We start from the raw sequence: 20449 nt of genomic DNA on the forward strand, positions 1-20449 counted from the left end.
CCCTTCCATTGCATCTCTGGATTTGTGCTGCGGCTCGTTGACCTGAACCTCAGCGTTGGCCTCAACGCTTTAGCCTTCTGCAGCCTGATCGATGCAGCTCACAGGCGGACCTCCAACTTGGTCCGTCTGCAGTCGGTCCATCCTGTTTCTGCGTTCAGATGATGGATTGAACCGAGCGCTGTGAGATGTTCAAAGCTCGGGATGTTGTTTTAGAAACTAACCCTGCTTTAAACCTCTCCACCACTTCCTCGCTGACCTTTCTGCTGGGTTCCCTGGTTTTCATGGCGCTGGTTGTTCTGTAATGTTCTCTAACGAACCAATGAGGCCAGCTGGATTATAATGAGGTCACACTGCACACATGTGTACACTGGATTTTATTTAGAGGTATCAGAGTAAAGTTGACAAGCCCAGTTTGTTCATTCTTAATTGTAAGATTAAGAAAACGTATAATTTTGCTTAATTCCACTTCATAATTATGTTGATTCATCACAAAACCCCCTCGAATATTTCATTTTGTTCAAACATTTGTATCCTGAAGATATTTGTCTGGACGGTTATTGTCTGTATTTGAAGATTAATGGGTGAACATCACGCTGATCCTCATTTAATTAGCCTCCTCTGGGTGAAGTCCTGGTCAAATTGATCATAAGCCTCGGCTGGATTGAATTACACCCTAATTACCCCCCAAACCCCGAGGAGCCCGGGTTGCTGGGCCTATACGCAGCTCGCAGAAATCTCCTAATAGCAAAGCGCGGGCTAATTGGGGGACAGGTAAGGTTACATGTGACAGCAATTAAGCCGAGCGCGGGGCCAACTTTATGGCCTCCGGCGAGAAAGGCGCCCCGCTCGGGACCCCGAGTGAAGTTTGGCTCTTAGCGCTTTGCTGCCCAACAAAGACGAGCAAAAGCTTAATGTCATCATAGATAGATAGATAGATAGATAGATAGATAGAGGGGCGGGAAGAGAAGAGGGGTGCGCCTCATTCACCCTCCCGCCTCTCCGACCCGTCCGCCGGCACCAAGCCTTGGTGGAGTTGCCCTCACATGACAAATCAGGAGCATATCTGGGAAAATAATCAGGCTCCCGCTGCTTTCAGTGTTAAACCCTCAGTCGGAACACAACACTGTCGCCGTTGATTACCGCAGAGCCGCGTTTTCTGGGAAGCCACTGAAGTCTCGGAGCATCAGACCCGCAAAAACCTTTTTTTTTCACCAGTGAACGCTTTGTGTCTCACTTTGAACTGCTGATTTATCTCCCCGTATTTATTTGTTTAATGTGCTTATTTATTTCTGTTTATTTGAAACAAAGCAACAGGTTCCGTGGGCTTAATTGTGGTTCGGTGCGCAGAAATTTCCATTGAAATTGGACAGATTTTCTGTTACGCGCTCCATGGCAAATAAGAGTAAAATATGCTAAACGTATACCTGAAAAAATCTATAAACAAGTTAAACAAATAAATACATAATTTAATAATAACTTTAAAAAATCAAATCAAATCAAAATAAGGAGAATGACTTACACCACCGTGAAAAAAACTCGATTTAATTTCCGTCCAGGATAAGGTGTGATTGCAGAAATTAAACTTTTATCGTTCTGTCTGAAACTGGTGGTGTATAAATTTCAGTTCCTGCCTGAATTTTCCCCTCATTTAAAATCTGGACGTTTCAGTAAAAGGAGCTGAAATTAATCCTCGGGATGTTTTTTCATCTATTTCGTGTGAAATCCGACCTGAGCGGAAACTTCCGTTAAAATAAGAGTTAAAAACACTAAACCATATATACTTGTTTATGCAGACATAAACAAGTGTGTGTGTGTGTGTGTGTATGTGTGTGTGTGTGTGTGTATATATATATATATATATATATATATAAATACATATAAAAATTCTAGAAAATCCTTCCCATTCTGAAGGTTTGTTGTTTAAACTCTTCTTAAGCCTGACTCATGAACAAGCTGGGTAGATTTCATCTACGTTTTTAAGTTAAGAGCTTATTGGAATAAAACCAAACAATCTGCGCATTTTGTTCTGAATGAGCGGTTCGCGGTGTCCCACTAAAGCCACTGCTGTCAGTCAAATCAGACCCAGTCGCTCATCTCCCAATCAGAGAGCTTCTGGCCGTTTTTACTAGACTTTTCGGTCCAATCCCGGCCGGCCTCTCTCGTCGCTCTCCTCACACGGAGGGGAGGAGAAGCGACCTTATTTGGCATTTATTGCCTTATATGGTGCGCCGGCAGGGGCGGTCTCCAGCCTCTGACACTTTCCCCCAACTGGAGCTTTGACTCTGGAAGACAGGACACCCAGACTGAGGGCGACCCGGCGAACAGCGCTGCTGTTTGGATCTGTTGTTTGGTTTGGTTCTCCTCAGCGGACCGTCATCCTGAATGCTCGGAGGAAATCCCGTCTGTCTGTGGTAAAGTAATAAAAACTTGTGCGCAAACTGAAATCGTTTTCCAGTTCGCTCCGCTGCGCGCAGGACGGTGAGGATCCAGGAATCTCCTCTCCTCTCCTCTGGACTCGCACTCTGTGCCGCTGGGACCAAACGAATCCTGCTCTGAAAGTCGCAAACACGTGGTCAGAATTAGTTTAATTTTGTGTTTGAAGAATCGATAGCACCCGAACAGAACCGAGCCGGAGGGTGTGAGCTGCGGGATAATTGTCTCCTGCGCAGTTTGTGCGGTTTTCTCCCAGTTTAGGATAAAAACACCCGACAGGATTCCTGACAGTGTTTTCACTCTGACAGCCAAGCGGCTCACTTGTTGGACTGACTTTCCCGAGAGGTTCCGCTCTGAAGAACAACGTGTTTATGGATCGCTGCGCTGAGAGGAACTCCGGGAGTTGTTGGCTCTGCAGTTCGACATCGATCATGTTGATTCCCCGCGGTTGCTTTGTACTATAATAGATGTTTACACAAAGTATTAAGTCGTATTTTAAAAGTGACTCTGTTCAGCTCAGACCAGCTCGCATTGACCCCTGAGGACAGAGGGAAGCGCCTTTTCGCCCTTCCTCTTTTCTGTTTTCCTTCAAGACGTCAGGACGGATCTCTACCGCGCACTCCGACTTCTTCTGTGATTTAAACAGAGGCAAAGTGTTGGGGGATAGCATGGCAATGGTAGTAAACCAGTGGCCAGAGAACATTTCTGCAGATCCGGGCTCCCAGCTGCAGATGTGCGGCCAGGAGCCCGGCGGGGGACCGGGGACTCCTAACGGTTCCACACCGGGGAACGACACGCTTTCCGGGGATAAGCTCCCCAACGTGGACTGCATGGTGTGCGGGGACAAGTCCAGCGGGAAGCACTACGGCCAGTTCACCTGCGAGGGATGCAAAAGCTTCTTTAAGCGCTCGGTGAGGCGGAACCTGACGTACACCTGCCGGGGGAACCGGGACTGTCCCATCGACCAGCACCACCGGAACCAGTGCCAGTACTGCCGGCTCAAGAAGTGTCTCAAAGTCGGCATGAGGAGAGAAGGTAAGCCGGACATCTTTCACTTTTTGGGCACAAAGGATCGCGTTTCTGTGCGTAAAGTTGTGCGTAGTGTTCATTGGTCACTTTGGTCGAGAACTTAAAAAAAGAACAAATGTGCAAATGTGTTTAATTTGCACATTTGCAGCAACGCTTCAGACAGATCTGACCATTTCCACGTCTTTAATACTAAACTGAGACATTTGTAGACCAGCTGCCTGCCCGAACTGACACATATCGGTCCACTTTAGTCCAAACATGACGCGTTTCCAGTTTTTAGGAGACACACGTCATTTTGGAAGAGTACCAGGCAGAACTCCGGTGCGTAAATGTGCGCAGCGGCTTCAAGGTTCCGCGCGTCCAAACGCTTCTGTGGGTAAATAATCAGTCCCACCTGCGGCTCCTCGCCGCGATTCCTCAAACATTCTCCAAATCCGACGCATTCACGGCGCTCTGTAAAATCCTCCCTTTGTTTCTGCGCGTTAATTATGCTGTTTGTTCAGTGACACCGGGAGCCGCTATAAGAGGATGCCGCAACATTTGTTGCATTGTGTTGGATTAACAACGGGTCAGTTGATGCCAAAGAGGTTCAGTGGAAACGTGTTGGTGAAGAGGAGCGCTTCGCCTTATTAATTATCATCAAGCAGCGACACCCAGCCCACGAGGCGTGCGCTGGCGCGTATTTAACCAAAATGAGACCAGAGTGATCTCTGCTAATTGCTGTGCGGGGTTGGTTGAATTTTTGGCACATATTTTGAACTAAATCTCAAAATTCTAATTCTTGAATTTACATTTTCCTGCCTAAATATGAGGGAAGTTTTCATGTTAGGGAAAAATATGGAATCGCGCGCAGATTTACGCACAAATCAAAGTAAAACATGCGAGGTGTGTGTAATTTATGCGCATTCTGCTTTTAAGACTCATTTCATTAAATGTCTGTATTTAATGGAGATGTTACACTTCAGTCTAATCAGGAGACAGGATAAGGTCAACAGCAGCAAATCCCTCTGAAGGACACTTAGCCAGTGGACGCTGAAGGACAGATCGTGTCCTCTTCGCCCTTTGTTCTTTACTGAAGTAAAAAACAACAACAACAAAAAACCTCCGGACAGGTTAGGAACACCCGCCCTGCTCACATCTGAGCGGATCCCTCAAGGCTTCCTGTGGGTGAACTCCTGCGCCTCTGCGTGCGTGTGGACTGTAGGCTGCTGGCATGTAAAGAAACCCGCAAGCCACACCGAGTCGGTCATGCTCCTTTCCGACTGGATGAACCCGAGGAAATCTCCTGATGCGCCGCATGCGTGTTTACGTCTGCAGAAGCTGTTCATGCTCCTGATTTAGTTTAATAACGAGCCGTAAAATGTAACATTTTAGATTATGACAAAGAGTTCTGTCAGAAGAGGAGCTGTTTGTGCAAATCCTCCCTCTGAGATACGCTTTTTGGTTTTATTTTATTTCTGAAATCTAAACGGAATTTCATTTCTCAAATTTTTAGTCAGCTGCTTTATTATTGATTAATTTTTTATCAGTTCTGGGAAGTGAAGCATGTCGAGGTTTTAAAAAGTAATGATTTATAATGTTCTGCAATAAATTCTCTCAAATAAATTTAGAATATTTTAATGAAATGTCAGAGGAAAAACTGCTAGAGTGGAGTTTCCTCAAGCTGTATTTGATTTACTATAAAACTGTACAGCCCCTCCCCAACCTGTTGCTGCCAGATAGCTGGCTGAAAGAATGAACAAGTCTAAATGCATTCTGCAAAATAAGCAGCTGATAATGACTTTGTTAGCAAGAGTTCATTCAGTGTCTTTGGTTTAGTCTTTATACCAAAAGCAAAAATAATAAATAAATGTTACACATCACATCACCATAATCAACATATAGCAGCTGCCGTTGTTGCTTTTCTGTTTTGAATAAAAACATGAAGTTCATGTTGGTCATCTCTGCTCTGGCTGCATTTCAGGATGTCAGTGTTACGGCTGACCATCACAACTGAAGCAGATTTTATGCTGAATCTAACAAAGTGTTTTTCTTCATGATGGAAATGGAAGAGTCGAGTCCATCATCAATAATAAGAAGATATTAATCTGAGCAGGTCTAATTATTTGTGTAAATATTATTAAACTGATATATTTCGGTTGAACATTTTTTTTTGGGAGATGTGGAAATTTTCAGGTTTCTCTCCTGACTGAAGACCTTCTACACAAATACAGCTCAGCTAGTTGCTTTTAGTAACCTGTGTTACTCTAAACTAGTTGTTTTCACAGGAAAATTAAGGATGAAATAAATAATAAAGTATTCCTGGAAAGCTGATATGAGTGTTTAATGCTGGTATCTGGTTCCTGGGTTCCTGGAAGAGGTCTCAGGACCGTTCAGCGTCCGCCGGGGTCGCCCAGGTCTCCTGGTTCTGCTTACATCACCTGAATGGAAGAATGGAAGATTCTCATATGTTTCAATCTAGACATGTTCACATCCTTACAAAACCTTTGAAGATCAGTGAGAGTTTTGTTGTGGATGTTATTTACAGACAGATCTCGTGTGTTTGACTCCACTTAAGGATTTTCCCTTGCAGAAAATAAGTGAGTGAATCTTCTTGTATGACTCTGGCTCAGAGTAAATTAATATTTATCTGCCTGAGAAGACTTTTTAAAGGTTTCACGAGTGGCAGATTTAAAAGTCACTCTCTCCAGAGGGGACATCTGACCTCTTTTCCGTGTCGAACATCATATCATTTGTCGAAGACTTCGTTGACGGGAAGACACTTCGGTTGGAATCAAACGTCTGAATCGCTGGCAGCGGTGGAGTCGTTTCGCCAGGCGGCTTCATGGAAGCTGCAGTTGTTTCTCTGTTGGCAAAGAGAATCAACATGACACTTCCTTTGAACTGCATGTTTTAATTCTGAAAGGACGAATCATTGAAGACAGAACATGCATTTATTCACCATGATAAGGTCACACTGTCTGCTGTGTGTGTCCTGAATTAGCTGTGAGCGCCCACAGACATGGCGATGGTGGAATTAGCAGCGTGTTCTGATGATAAACAGACCCAACATCTGTTTATAGCGCAGAAATCTGTAATTCCCACTCTGAACACTCCTGACCCAGTTTGCACTCTGACAGAGCGTTACAGCGGCGGTAAATGTAGGTCAACCAAAACTAAAACATAACCAGAGGACGGACTGAAGTCAAAGTCCAAATGTGTGGAGCGTTGAGGAGGCGGGGGGGAATATCCCAGTGGTGCGTTCAAGTCCAACAGCGTGCATTGGCTAATCCAACTTCCCATCAAGCGCTCCTGAAATGTCTTATTTGGGAGTTTCTAATAGTTAAACCAGGAGCACATTGCTGCAGAGTTAATGATTAAATTCCTCTCAGCTGAAAATGCTTCTGGTCAGAGTAGAAGCAACATGTGGGGGAGGGGGGCAGAGTTTCATTGTAAAGTTCTGAGCTGCTAATGTGACAAAAGTAAACACTGTGGGATCTTCCTTAGTTTCTCAGCCTGTTTTCACGAGTCAGCTCAGTCATCTGGGATGAAACTCAGCACAGAATGTGTTTTTGTACAAATTAAGAGGATTTTACATTAAAAAAAATGCTTGGATTGAAACTGTGTGGTGCAGATTATTTATGCAGAAGGGGATTTTGTGATGGGAATGTAAACGAGCTTCAGGGTGAGATTATTTGCAGGTTATTCAGAAGTTCCCAGACGTGAAATCCTGCCGTCGGTTCCTGTCGCTCTGCGTCCAGCAGCGCCTCGGGACGGCCTGCACTTACGCTCTGTCGCGTCTCTGGCGGCCATTGCTCCTTCATGTCTGACGGATAACTCAGGACACTTTTACTGAGCAGGTGCTTCATTTTTAAGATTTGTCCTCAAACGACAGGAAAGCTGGTTGTAAAATTGTACAGAAAACTTTCTTTCTGAAATATTCATTTGATTTTATGACTGCTGGTTTGTACAACCCCTGACTTCTCTACAAATAACCAAAACATTTAGCCATCTTTAACACACCTGGTTTAATTTGGACCATAATGGCTGGAAGAACCGTAAATTGTTACATATTTGCACCATTCGCCTGGGTCTGAGCAACATTTTCATATTTGCCGTAATAAATTTGATGCTAACAATTTAAATGTCCTTTTTGATTTTTGAGGGAACCTCTGAGGAATAAAACCAGCTTAGACTTTGGAAACTATTAGATGTTTATGGTGTGAGAAAAATAAAATGTAACATTGGTATTAAAATGAGAATTAAAACTTTAAAATAAGAATAAAAATACATCAAATGTAACAATTAATCCTGCTGCTGTAAGATATTACAGCATATTAATTATTACAGTTATAATAATGTAAAAATATAGAATACATACTACCTAAATAAAGTGGTCTTAATGTGGGTTTTGTGTACAATATCCCGGTTCACAGATTTTCCCACAGAGCATAACTAAAATATTTGAAAGAACATGAAGCTTAGGAAGCTGAAATCCTTTGTTGTAATCCTACTTGGCATCCTATTGGCTGCTTTTTGCAATGCAGCCAATCCAAGAGCAACGTTCATTTTCCTCTGTGCTGATTGGCTGGAGCCCTGAAAGCAGAAATGAGGAGGTTGTAGATGTGAGCTGCTGCTGTAGTGATGGTCTGGGGTCCGCCGTGTGTTTTAATGCATATTTAAATATTTTTAGTGTTTGAACGCTCAAAACGGGCAGTTAGAAGAGATGTAGTGGATTTTATTTATTTGTGGGCAGCTGCTCATCAGACATGCTGCTGTTGAATCTAAAATGATTCATGTTGCTGTCAGATTAAAAATGATTTCATTCCTTTAAGAAGTTTGATGCAGGCGTTTCTCAACAGATGGTAAAAGGTGGCATTAAAATATCTGTTTTCATCTGCATTTCAATAAAATTATAATTTTCTGAATCATTACCAGGAAACTATTATTGGCAATGCAGTAATCAAAGTTTTGCATACTTCCTCTGGTATTTTGATGATTTCTTTTTGACAAAGAACTCAAATTCTTTGAGGTTGGAAGGCCTCTGTGCCATCACCTTAATCTACGGTTGTAGTTTAAAACCAGTGGATGGAGCTACAAGTTTTGTCATGGTGATTTTTCATTCTGTTTGTGATTAAAAGAAGAGAAAGTGTGTTTCTGTGCAGCAGGATGTCGGATCGGCTCTGCGTGAGGAAACTCCACTCACTCTGGCATTTCTAAAGCTTCTCATAAAAACATTTTAAACTGTGAAAACTACTTTAAAACCGCAACTTTTTAAATATCCAGTCTCGGCTCCTAAAGATGGGGTGTCCGAACTTTTTGCCAAAATCATCAAATCAAAACGACAAAAGGAAGAAAAAAAGAGACCCAAAAAAAGTGAAAGAAGAAACAAAATACTGCCTTTTGTACCTGCTCAACAATAAACTGTACTCGGTTCATACTACTTTAATTAAATAAATATATAGTTTTTTTGTTGGGTAGATTTATGTAAACTATTGTAGATTAAAAAAACCTTAGAAATGTTTTGCAGGTTTGCCTCATTTTGGTCCATTTTGTGAATTTCTAAAGGTTATTATTGAACATAATAAAACATTGTGTATTAATTCTGAGCAATTAAAACAAGATTCTGCTAGTTGCATTGAAACATTTGTAGCCAAGTTTAATAAATTAATTAAAAGCAGATCTGCATAGATGTAGTTCTCACCAGTGGATGCAAAAAGTTTGGGTTTTGAATACTTTATACTTTAGTCAATATTTTCTGATGTTGATTTTAATTTGTCTGTAATAATACTTCTGCTTCCTGGTTAGTCTTTGCTTATCCTGGTTGATCCTCTCCAGTAGGAAGAAACACACCGAATTCACTTTTTCTTTTCAAAGTAAAAATGAAAAGTTTCCATCTGCATTAACTGCCTGCGCCACACAAAATCATATCAGGGGCCACAAATGGCCCCCGGTTGCATTGTGGTCACGTCTCTCCTGAAGTGAATTCTATTTTACAAGAACTGTTGAGTCTTTTTAGCGTTTTAAGAAACGTTCGTATGACATCAGCAGAAGAACCATGTAGGAGTCTGTTCTTGCACAGTTTGAAACATTTAGTTTCAACAGAAGTGACTTTGTTTTCTGGCTTCCAGTTTCCTGCTGTGGTTCTGATAAGATGTTCATTTTTTTTGGTGAAATTTGCATAAATCTAAAAGATAGATTTTAATAGAAGCAGCTGAGATAAACAGAGAAAACTGTGATTATTTCCACCAAAGCTTTAATGTTATGTGTCTGCGTCAGCTCCTTTGACACACTGGCTCCTTTCTGCTGCGCTCTGTCTCTCGTTGCCCCGCTGCACTGACCTGCAGGTCAAAGTTCAGGGCCAAAATAAAACTATGAGAGCCGTGGGGATATCACCTCGGTGTCACATCACAGGCTGCCCTCTCAGCTGGATCACACATGTGCATTCACACGCACTGCAGGCAGATAGAGTTACTTTTCTGTCTTTTTCATGCAGATTTTTTGTTTTTATTCTTTTAGGTCAGGATGTTAAATATTTCTCACATTGTTTCTCTTTGCATCCTGCAGTCACTGTATCTTATCGCCAGCTTTAGCTACGCTCACAAGCCGAGGCTTTAGAGCTGAAAAAAGCCACTTTATTAAACCCGACTCCGAGAATAATCCAAATCCATAATGCGTCTGTTTTCCTCCATCCGCGCTGACCTTTCGGACCAAATGTTGATAGGCCTTAATTGTATTTAGCTGCTGTAATTCCTCTGACTGCCTGACCCAGAGGCTAACCCAGCAGCGCTCCGCCAGCTGCCGTTTGCTGAAGCGGCGTTTTGAAAGTCACAGCTGAAACGCACTGCAAAAAGTCTGACCAAGTATTTTTGGTCTAGTTTCTGGTGCAAATATTTTAGTACACTTTAGATAAGACAAAACTAACTTAAAAGTAAGTTTTTAGGAAGACATTGGCATTTAATATAAGCAAACAATTCCTTAATATTGTTGAAGACGTATTTGTTGGTGGATTATTTCACTTATAACAAGACATTTTTTACTAAGTTTTAAGTTAATTTATCTGTTAACAGAATGAGAACTTTTCCTTTAATATTAAGGAATTACTTATTTAAAACGAGTGCCTACGTTTTGCTGGAAAGTTACTTTAAACTCAGTTTGTCTTATGTCAAATGTGCTAAAATATTTGCACCAGAAACTAGACAAAAAAATACTTTGTAAGATTTTGTGTTGCTGCATTGGGTCCCAAAGCATCTCCATGGTCATTTCCCTCCTCAAGCTGCATCCCAGACATGTTTCTGGATTAAACTGCTTGTTTCGACTTCACAAACCCAGTAACTTTTGTCAAATTGCAGAGAATTTAGTTATTTAAAAGCAGAGTAACAGATTATGGTACCTTCTGGTCCCATCCCCCCTGCTTCCCTCTGCTCAGGCATCTGCTTCTAATCTCGTTTCTCTCTTTCTGCCCTCTGTCATGTCATCTTTCCCTCCTTTCTTCCTCCATCACCCAGTTTTTCCTGCTTTCTTTCCCTCCTTCCCTGTGTTTTGGTCCATCTCTGTAGGCGAGGCATAACAGAGAGTGATGTGTTTCAGTGAGACGTACTCGAGCGCTCTGCCTCTCAGGCTCGAGTGACCCCCACAATGAGGCTTTTGAAGAGTCAAGTGGCTCCAGCAGATACGCAGCCGTCCGCAGAATTACCCGCTTATTGACACCAGAGCAGATTAATAGCTGTGAATGTTTGAATCAGGAGTGAGTCCTCTAAGCTGAGGAAGGAGACTCAGTCCCTTCAGACTCTGTTCGTTGGACAGCGCCCTCTAGTGGCATGAGGACATTAGGAGACAAAGTCCACTGACTTGGACGTGTCAGAAATACATTCAAAGTGTCCTGAAGAGTCAGTGCAGTGATGCACAAGTTACAGGGAAGTACTTAATGTAATTTAAACATTTTACCGTTTAAATTACACTAAAATGTTGCATCATGGTAATCCAGCGAGATTCAGATGCAGTTTTTATGCAGCAAAAATAAAATACAGCACACAAAATGTGCATTTTATTGTTGTAGATGTGGAAATCATGCAAGTTTAACTGCTAAAAAACAATTTAATAAGTCAGAATAAATGCATTTATACTTACTGTAACTTCATACATTTTTTAGGCTATTCTTTTTATCAGTTATTTTAATCATTCAAATCAATTAGTTACTTTTTGTAGTATTCTGTTTTATGACTTTATGCTCAACAAAGGGCAATATTTGTCAATTGATATTTCCAAAATCCAATAGAAATACAGTCAATCAGCAGCTCATAAATAACAGGATAAATGCATTTAGTTCATATTTCTTTGTCCCATTTCTTCTTAAATATACATTTCAGACCTAAGAGCTCAGATATGTCAGCATGAATAAAGGAGACAGATTCCCACTTATCATTCCAGACAAACACGTTTTATGGATGCAGACGACAGAGCTCTGCTGGGTTCATGACGAACAGGACGTTTCACGAAGCCGCCCGCTTTAACAAGGAACAAAAAGGAGGATTTTAAAGTTTTTTTGTTTTTTTACTAAGGTGTTTTAAACGTTTTTGGGTCAGTGTTCCCAACGCCAAAGCAAGGAAAGTCGCCATTGGCTGTCCTAAAATTTGCATCACCACCCAATTTGTACAACTGGCCACGTTGTGCTGGAGGAAGGAGAGACACAAAATGAGTAAGAAATACCTTGATTGTGTTGCAGCAACAAGCAAACCTTCTTCTGATGCTTCCTCTGTATTTATCTGTTCTTAATACCAGAAAGAGGCTCCTAAACAAACCTGCTTAAGACTTTTTAAAAAATATATATTTTCATTTCTTTAATGATCTGCATAATTTCAAACCTTAAATTTTTAGTTGAACTTTTTAAAGTCTGGTTTGGTTTGTAATCTTCTGGAGATAACTGAGTTATCTGTGACCAGGAACATTTAAAGTTTCATTAGACACCGTTGTTTTGATGACGGTTGAACGCGGTCATCTTTACTGTGGCATTGTTTCTCATGTCACAAAAGGATCATTAGAAAAAGATGCTACATTTGTTTCTAGCTGCTTACTAGCAATAAAGCGAGTTAGAGGAGTTGGAATACTTGCTAAACATAAAGACAAAGTGATAAATTGGCAACATTTGCCTCCAGGTGAAGAAGTTCAGATTGTTAGCTTTCTTGCTAAGTTTTGTCCTTGGCGTTAGCGCTGATGCTAAACTAGTTCAAGCTGGACACAAAGTTGAATCCTTGCTTCAACTCAGAAACTTTCTCCAACACATATTTTATCACAGCTACTCACTTTTACTGAGATCATATATTTAAGGAAACCCATGAAAACTTGTGGTTTGGTGGCAGCTGCTGCTGCACAGGATGGGAACCACCGACTGAACCATACCGGGTCAAATCCGTTACACACGATCAGCCTCTCCCTCATGCAGACAAAATAATCCTGCTGCATTTTGTGAAACACTTGAGACTTTCTGTCCCCCATCCATCTATTATTTAAACTTGCAGCATAAAAATATTATTTTCCTAGCATCACATTGTAACAGAAACTTTAATATTTATATGGTTAAGAACCAGAAAGTAAAAACAAAGTGAGCACATACGAACCTAATTGACTGTATAGATAAACATGATTTCAGATTTACATTTTAATACAGCTTATAAGGAAATTTGCCGTTTTGATAAATATCTGAACTTCTCATTCTTACAATCTGACACTGACTGAGTTGAGGATTTTTAATGGTGTTACTGTTGTATTACCAATATTAAAAGTGCAGATTTCCCATTTTATGTTGCTTTATTTTATAAAATGTGACTTTGTAGTAGTTGTAGGGCGCCCCCTGCTGGTGTGGACCAGCCAGTCTCCTTCCTGGTTCACCTACAAATGGGTGTAGGTGGTTAAAAACTATTATTTTCTGATGATATATTGCATCTGAAGAAGGCAGAACAAGACATTTTACCATGAAGTAAAAGTTTTGGAAAACTGTGAAATTCATCCAGGTTTTTCAACTTCTTTGTACTTCAATGTTTTCTTGCATTCAACCTCTTCCACAGACATCATTAGTTCTGTAGATACTAGTACTTTACAAGACAAGCAGGTTCAATTCACAATGAAAATCTGCAGCTGAAGTGACTGAAAACATCTGATCAGGGAATGAATCTAAAACTAAATGCAACAGTTTCATTCAGAGTTTTGTTTCTATCGCTGTTGGACTGAGATCAAGTGGAAAATTGTTGTTTTTGTGTGACAAGCAGCATCTTCTCATGGCTTCAGCTCACAGGAGTGGTGTGCATTCCTCTTGATTGCCACAGGTTAAGCAGTTCATGGGGAGAAACGAGTGCTTTGAGGTCAGCACCTTTTGTGCAGAGGTATTTTTTGTCAGGCTCAAATAAAAGGCATTTTCCGCGCGCTCCGCAGTGAGTTGACCTCCCGCTTTTCCAGACGCGTCACGGTGCATTCGATTGCTGCAGCAGCTGTGGGTGAGGCTGCAGGTGATATTTAAAAAGCATTTCCACACCCCCATTCACTCACTCACTCACTCACTCTCCAGCCTTTACCTGTCTCCCTCCATATTTCACCTTTTCCTCCAGCCCTCTCTTTGCCCTCAATCTCTCTTTTCTCGACTTACCACCTTTCCCTCTCTACCTTATCTCACTATTCCAGCCTTTTACCTCATTTTTCACCCCCTCACACATGGCTCCTCTTTGCATTTTCATTGCCTTTCTCCCCTCTCACACTTGCTCCGTGTAACAGTAGATGGAGTTATTAGTCAGACAGTGGGGATGGCTGAACAGGTGTTTTCCAAATGGGCCTTTGAGCGCTCGCCGCATCATCATCACTCCTCGCCCATGGGGGGTTGGGACGTGTGTTTGTTGGAGAGTTTGACCTCTGTGTGCCCTGTTCGCTTCAGGCTCAGCCATTTGCCAATACAGGGGCACCCTGTGTGTTTGTGTGTGTTTGTGTGTGTGTTACATGTGTCCATGTGTGGGTGCATAACATATGTAGGTGTGAAGAAGTGTTATATCTTTAACAGCTGCTGCTTGTCATTACTCATTGATGCAGAGCAGTGGTGGGGAATGGCCTTGGCTCGGCCGCTGAAGAGACGAGCACTGACACGTTTAAGAGTTGGAGAAATGTTTTTCGCCCCTCGACCTCCTTCTGCAGCCCCACACATTTTACATGCCCAATTTGCTGCTTTTTTCCTTTGCTTCTACCTTTACTTAGGCTTTCAGGGCTCACTTCGTTTTCCCTGTCACGTGTCCTCTGCAAAAACACAAAGTCTGACAGGGTATTTTTATCTAGTTTCTGGAACAAACATCTTGGCACACTTAAAAAAGACTAAACTAACTTAAAAGTAACTTTTCAGCTAGATGCAGGATTAGATTAAGTCAATATTGATGAAAAAGTAGCAGTTCCACTGGCAGATTATTTCACTCATAAGACAATTTTCCTGCACGAAAGCACAAAAAAAAAAAATGCTTTCTTGAACCAACTTTAAAAATTGACTCCAATTTGTTAAAACTAATTTATGAGATTCTGATTTGATTAATTCAGAAATCAGAATAATTGTTTTTTTCAGGGTAATCTGCCAGTGGAGCTGGAACTTTTTCATTAATATTAAAACAAGTTCCTGTATGTAGGTGAAAAGTTACTTGTAAGTTAGTTTTGTCTTTTTTCAAGTTTAAGATATTTGCATTATAAACCAGACTAACATTACTTGGTACACTGAAAAAGAAAACTGCTGATCCAACTTAAAAAAAGTTAATTTGCTAAAAGTAATCAAGTTAATTTTATCCAAGTAAATATGTTAAGTTTGTTAAATTGTGTTAAAAAATGTAAGTAAAGTAAGTTTGACAAACTGAATTTGATTACAAAAAACAAATTAACTTTTTTAAACTTGGATCTTCATTCTCTTTTTTCAGTGTAATCTGCCAGTGAAACTAAAACCTTTTCATCAGTATGAAGGAAATGAGCTCCGACATGCTGCTGAAAAGTTACTTGTAAATTGGTTCTGTAATCTGGGAAACGATTGTAAAGCTCATGCAGTGTTTGTGTGTTTTTGGACAGCTGTGCAGAGAGGACGCACATCGAACTCCCAGAGCAGCCCGGGTCAGTACCTGACCAACGGCTCCGACCCGTACAACAGCCAGCCTTACCTGTCGGGCTTCATCTCCCTGCTGCTGCGCGCCGAGCCCTACCCCACGTCCCGCTACGGCGCCCAGTGCATGCAGGGAAACAACCTGATGGGCATCGAGAACATCTGCGAGCTGGCGGCTCGGCTGCTGTTCAGCGCCGTGGAGTGGGCCAAGAACATCCCCTTCTTCCCCGACCTGCAGCTCATGGATCAGGTGAGCCTGATGAGAGAAAGAAAAATGATTGGACACAGCCTGCTGTCATTGCTGAGCCGCTTCCAGGTTTTATTCTCGTCATTCAGACGAAAAATGCCTGGAGATTCCAGGAAGCCGCACCTGAAGTCATTAGATCTCACCTTCTCAAGAAGAAATCTGACAACTCATTTCTCTCCCGCCACTTTGGAAAAGAAATGAGCCGATAAATAAATGAAAAGATAATATTTTCCTCTACATCTGCATTGAGTGTCACTTAGCAGCGTGTAAAAAGGATTCTGTTTGGCAGAACCTCGCGGCGCTGAGCGAGGACCGACCTGAAATCGATCCTCCTCATGCAGATTTATGCTGCTGGCTCAGAGGAACTGTTGTACCTATAAATATTCACTTGGACATTTGGTAGTCATGTTATGATGAATTCATCCTGCTGCTGCAGCAACAGACCGTTAATGAAACCATGAAATGTTACGACAATAACAACGTTTGCTTTCACTCAGGGTGAATGTTTCCGTTCCTCTTTCAACAAGCTGATAACGGTTTCATTTAGACCAGCTTACAACCCGGATCAACTTAAACCGTTTGGATTCAATTCTCAGTTCATATTTTGTCTTTCTTCAACATCAGCTGTTTTATGTGTTCCAAAAACTGTTGTCAGTAACTCTGGCTACTTTTAAAGGTCAGATGTAATAAAGCTACACTGTAAAAAAGAGTTAAAAATGTTAGTTTTTTTGAATGAATTAATGAAGTTATTGTCTCTACATTCATGTATGGTGAGATTATAGTCAAAAAGAGCCAACTCCAAAAACAGTGCGGTGTAAGAAATACAATATAAATACAATAAAAACATAAATATGGTGATGTTTACAACACACACACACACACACACACACACACACACACACATATAACCACCATAAAATCTTTTAATTCATTCATATTTACTTATTTCCAGCCTCTTTGAATAAATCCACCCAGTTGTAGGAAACTTCTGGTAAACTGAAAATCCGCTAATAGCGCCGCTAGCTCGACATTTAGCACTTTAGCTCTTTTGCTAACTTTGAAAACGCTTAGCACACTTAGCTTTACCCAAAAGTAATTTTTCCTGATAAATTTGGAAATCCATATAAAATGCTAATTTCCTTGACTATTTTGCAAACCCTGATTAAAGCTGGTTGAATGAACTTCAGTTTGTCCTCTATTGATCGTTAAGAAAAACCGGATCATCTCTCATGAAAGGAAGAAATGTCTATCAGCTTTCAGAGTGTCACTCCTTCAGGTTTACTTCAAGTTCATGGAAATTATGGAAAATAAAGTCAGGATTTTGAATTTGAACAAGTAAGTTTCAGTTTAATGGCTTTTATTTTATATTTGAATGAGCAAACTTTAAATTTGCTCAGCAAGATATAGGAGTGAGTATTTTTAAATTGAAAACCAACATCTAAACTATGATAGTGGCCAAATTGAATCCAGAAAGGAGATTGTTCTTAGATTCACAGTTGGTTAGTTTGAGACTTGTGCTTGTCGAGCCTCGTTCTCATGCTGCTGATTTTATCTGCAGTGCAGATATCAGCGCCACAGTCACGGGTCAGAACGCAGTCATCAATTGACACTCAACAATTCCCGTTTTTAACAAATTTAACTTCGACTGAGGACGTCCCAGCAGCTGGTTCAGTTCAGAGTTTAAATGGATTAAAATGCAGCTTTTCTGTCTGAGTTCATCAATGCTGTTTACCTTCAACGTGCAGGTGAGCAACATTTCGACTAGTTGATGTTTCTGTAAACTGAAGTTTGCTCATAGTTTGTGAATGAAAGAATAAAGCTCACCTGGTTAAATCTGGTCTGGATTTTCAGAACCTTCCCATCCATTCTGTGTTCCTGTGCAGGTGGCGCTGCTGCGCATGTCGTGGAGCGAGCTCTTCGTCCTGAACGCAGCCCAGTGCTCCATGCCGCTCCATGTGGCGCCCCTGCTGGCGGCCGCCGGCCTCCACGCCTCGCCCATGTCCGCCGAGCGCGTGGTGGCCTTCATGGACCACATCCGCGTCTTCCAGGAGCAGGTGGAGAAGCTGAAGGCCCTGCAGGTCGACACGGCCGAATACTCCTGCCTCAAGTCCATCGTGCTCTTCACGTCAGGTGAGTTTGGATCGATTCCCAAGATTTTAGTGGTGAGATTTTAGGTCAGTAGGTTTGAAAACCCCAGAAAACATCTTAATTTGAGGGGAAAGAAACTAAATGTTTTCCCCTTTGGTTACATTCAGTTGATTACATTACACATGGAGCGGCATGGAGCACTGGGCGGCGTACATTACATTTGGTTGATTTCAGCAGGTACTGAAATCATGTAGCATTATTTTACTCCAACATGTTTGAGTTGTTTTACTTTATAACGTTGAAGTCGTCCAGTAGGATCTCCATTTCCTGACATTTTACTGAACAAACTAGATTTAGATGAAATTATAGTTACTTTCTATTCAAGATTCCAGCTCCCATGTTCATGATATGAGGACAATGATTCACTCTCTTTGCTTATTTGATTTAATGTGAAATGGAAAAATGTTGTCATTTAGTCCAGGCTAATTTGCAGTCATTACTTTCCTGCCGCACTAAGAAATAAACCAATTAACTGCAGGATGAATTAAAATGATCTCACTAATTTCCATTTGCATGATTTATTATTTTTTCTCTTTTCCCTCTTTCTACCAAAGACTGGACAAAAGTCCTGACTCTGGTTTATTGGTCTCAACTGGCTCCTTTTTTGAAGGACAGTTTTATTTACAGAGAGTTTATAATTCATTTTATTTGTTGCTTCTGTTGTTTTATTTATTTAGCTTGGATATTTCAAACGTCTTCTGGTGTTAAATGTTCTTTAGAATTTAAAGTTTATTGATAGTTGAGAATATTTTCTTGCATTACTAAGTAACTACTGTTATGTTACTTGAAAATGGTCTCAAAACAACAATATTATCGCAGAATTTGTTACTGTGACAGGCCTAAATTACCCTGGTGAAGTTCTTCACGCCAAAGCTCTGACTTTAAAAAGTACAAATACAATTTGTTTAATAAGATAAAAAACAAAAAGATAAAATCACAGGGCATCAGTTCCTGTAGTTCTGGGTCCACATTCCCTTAAATCCAGGCCTGTTGAATTTTACGTTAAAATTTCACACAATTTATGCAAAATCAGTCTCATCACAGCTCAGCCCAGTTTATTGAACTTAAGCACAGTCATAATTAATCCATTAAAGTATTAATTTTAAAAGTATTTTTAACAATAAATAATAGATTAAAATATTTCTAGTTTGAGAAAATACATGTAAAAAAGTGTAACTGCATGTCAGATATAATAAATGCTGTTTCATCTCTGCAGATAAAGTCTGATCTTGTTTTAAGAAAATGACTGGAAACCCAGAAAAACACTGTAAATATCTGAATGTTGTGCTGTGCAATAAAAGCTCACATCCAGGACATTTGGAGGAGATTAAACATCCAGATGGTGTCGGCTGAAAACACAAAGATTACCATGTTACACCGTCCCATCGTCTAAATAAAAGGCCGTGTGTCGTTACTGCGAGTTCATAACATTCTTGTTTTACAGTGACGCAACGCCTGGTTTTAATGCCGCCGCAGATGGCTGAACTCGCGCCGTGCCATCTTTCACGGCTGTAACCATATGGCTGGGACTTATTTGTGGTTCACAGACTCACGGAGGGTTAAAGGTCGATTCCGATGTCAACAAAAACACAACCTTTCTAGTGTGAGTAAGTTTAGAGGGAATTAGCGGCGGGCCAATGGGAATGCTTTGGAGCAGGTTCTGCTGATCGGTTTATTCGTGTCTTAATCACAACAACTTAACGGGAGTTTGAGAACCGGCCAGGCTGGAGCGTTTCTGGAGGTTAAACATCGCAAAGAGGAAACTCCTTGTGAAAAGCTAGTTTAACGTTGCAGTTGAGGGACAAGAACTTATCACCCTAAAAGTTTTATGAAAAACTAAATGTGGCATATAATTGGAATTCATCAGGCTCCTAAATGGTTTTGAAAACTCTGATCGTTAAATACAGTTCTGTTCATTTCCGCCAAAAATTTAAGTTCAAATCAGACATTTTCTAGAAAAATCATGGAAATTTTGGAATTTCAATAATTGAAAAAAAATTCAGTTTTGAAACTCAATAATTTCTCATTTTTTTTCCAGAACATTTCTAAAATGAATCTCATAATTTTTTTCTGCACAATCTTTTGCTTTTTAAGCCCAAAACTGTTCTTGCACTCATTTTTTTTATATCTATTTTGGCCCTAATCCAACATTGTAACTGCATTAAGTCATCAGAAATTCACTAAAGAACATCAGAGAACAACCAACATCATGAAGATCAAGTAAACGGGCCAGAGAGAACCTTCTGGTTCCATTTAAACTGGGTTTAGCTCTGAAACAACATCCCAAGCTGTGGATGTCTCCCAGAGCTCAGTTTAATCCATCATGTGAACATGGAGAGAGGATGGACCACCTGCAGACCCACCGAGACCTGGACGTCCACCTGCCCTGACAAGAACAGCATCAATCAGAGGAGCAGCCATGGCAACTCCAAATCACACTCCATAGTTATGCAAAACGGGCAGAGAGCGACCCAAACCACCTGCAGCTGCTTCGCACAAAATCC

At 40.9% G+C, this 20449-nt stretch overlaps 1 protein-coding gene and 1 long non-coding RNA gene across 3 annotated transcripts in view; one reads left to right on the forward strand and one right to left on the reverse strand.

Moving 5' to 3' along the window:
• The window catches only part of nr2f5 (nuclear receptor subfamily 2, group F, member 5), a 33290-nt gene that overhangs the window by 6630 nt on the left and 6211 nt on the right, over positions 1-20449 (forward strand). Inside the window, exons 1-3 of one of the 2 annotated variants that reach the window (XM_015039461.1) lie at positions 2264-3468; positions 15520-15800; positions 17681-17927. In XM_015039461.1, coding sequence (XP_014894947.1) covers positions 3102-3468; positions 15520-15800; positions 17681-17927 — 895 coding nt within the window. In that variant the 5' untranslated portion in view covers positions 2264-3101. Of the gene's footprint in view, positions 1-2263; positions 3469-15519; positions 15801-17680; positions 17928-20449 lie in introns of those variants that run through there. The other variant, XM_015039462.1, reaches the window with a different exon arrangement.
• Positions 5569-15694, reverse strand: LOC106951767 (uncharacterized). Its single transcript, XR_001425859.1, has 3 exons — positions 15609-15694; positions 6167-6307; positions 5569-5882 (listed from the first exon to the last, which is right to left on the reverse strand). It is a non-coding gene; the product is annotated as an uncharacterized LOC106951767 (long non-coding RNA).

The sequence above is a fragment of the Poecilia latipinna genome, unplaced genomic scaffold (genome assembly GCF_001443285.1).
Source record: "Poecilia latipinna isolate Pla-1442-1.1 unplaced genomic scaffold, P_latipinna-1.0 Scaffold473, whole genome shotgun sequence".
Taxonomy (NCBI): domain Eukaryota; kingdom Metazoa; phylum Chordata; class Actinopteri; order Cyprinodontiformes; family Poeciliidae; genus Poecilia; species Poecilia latipinna.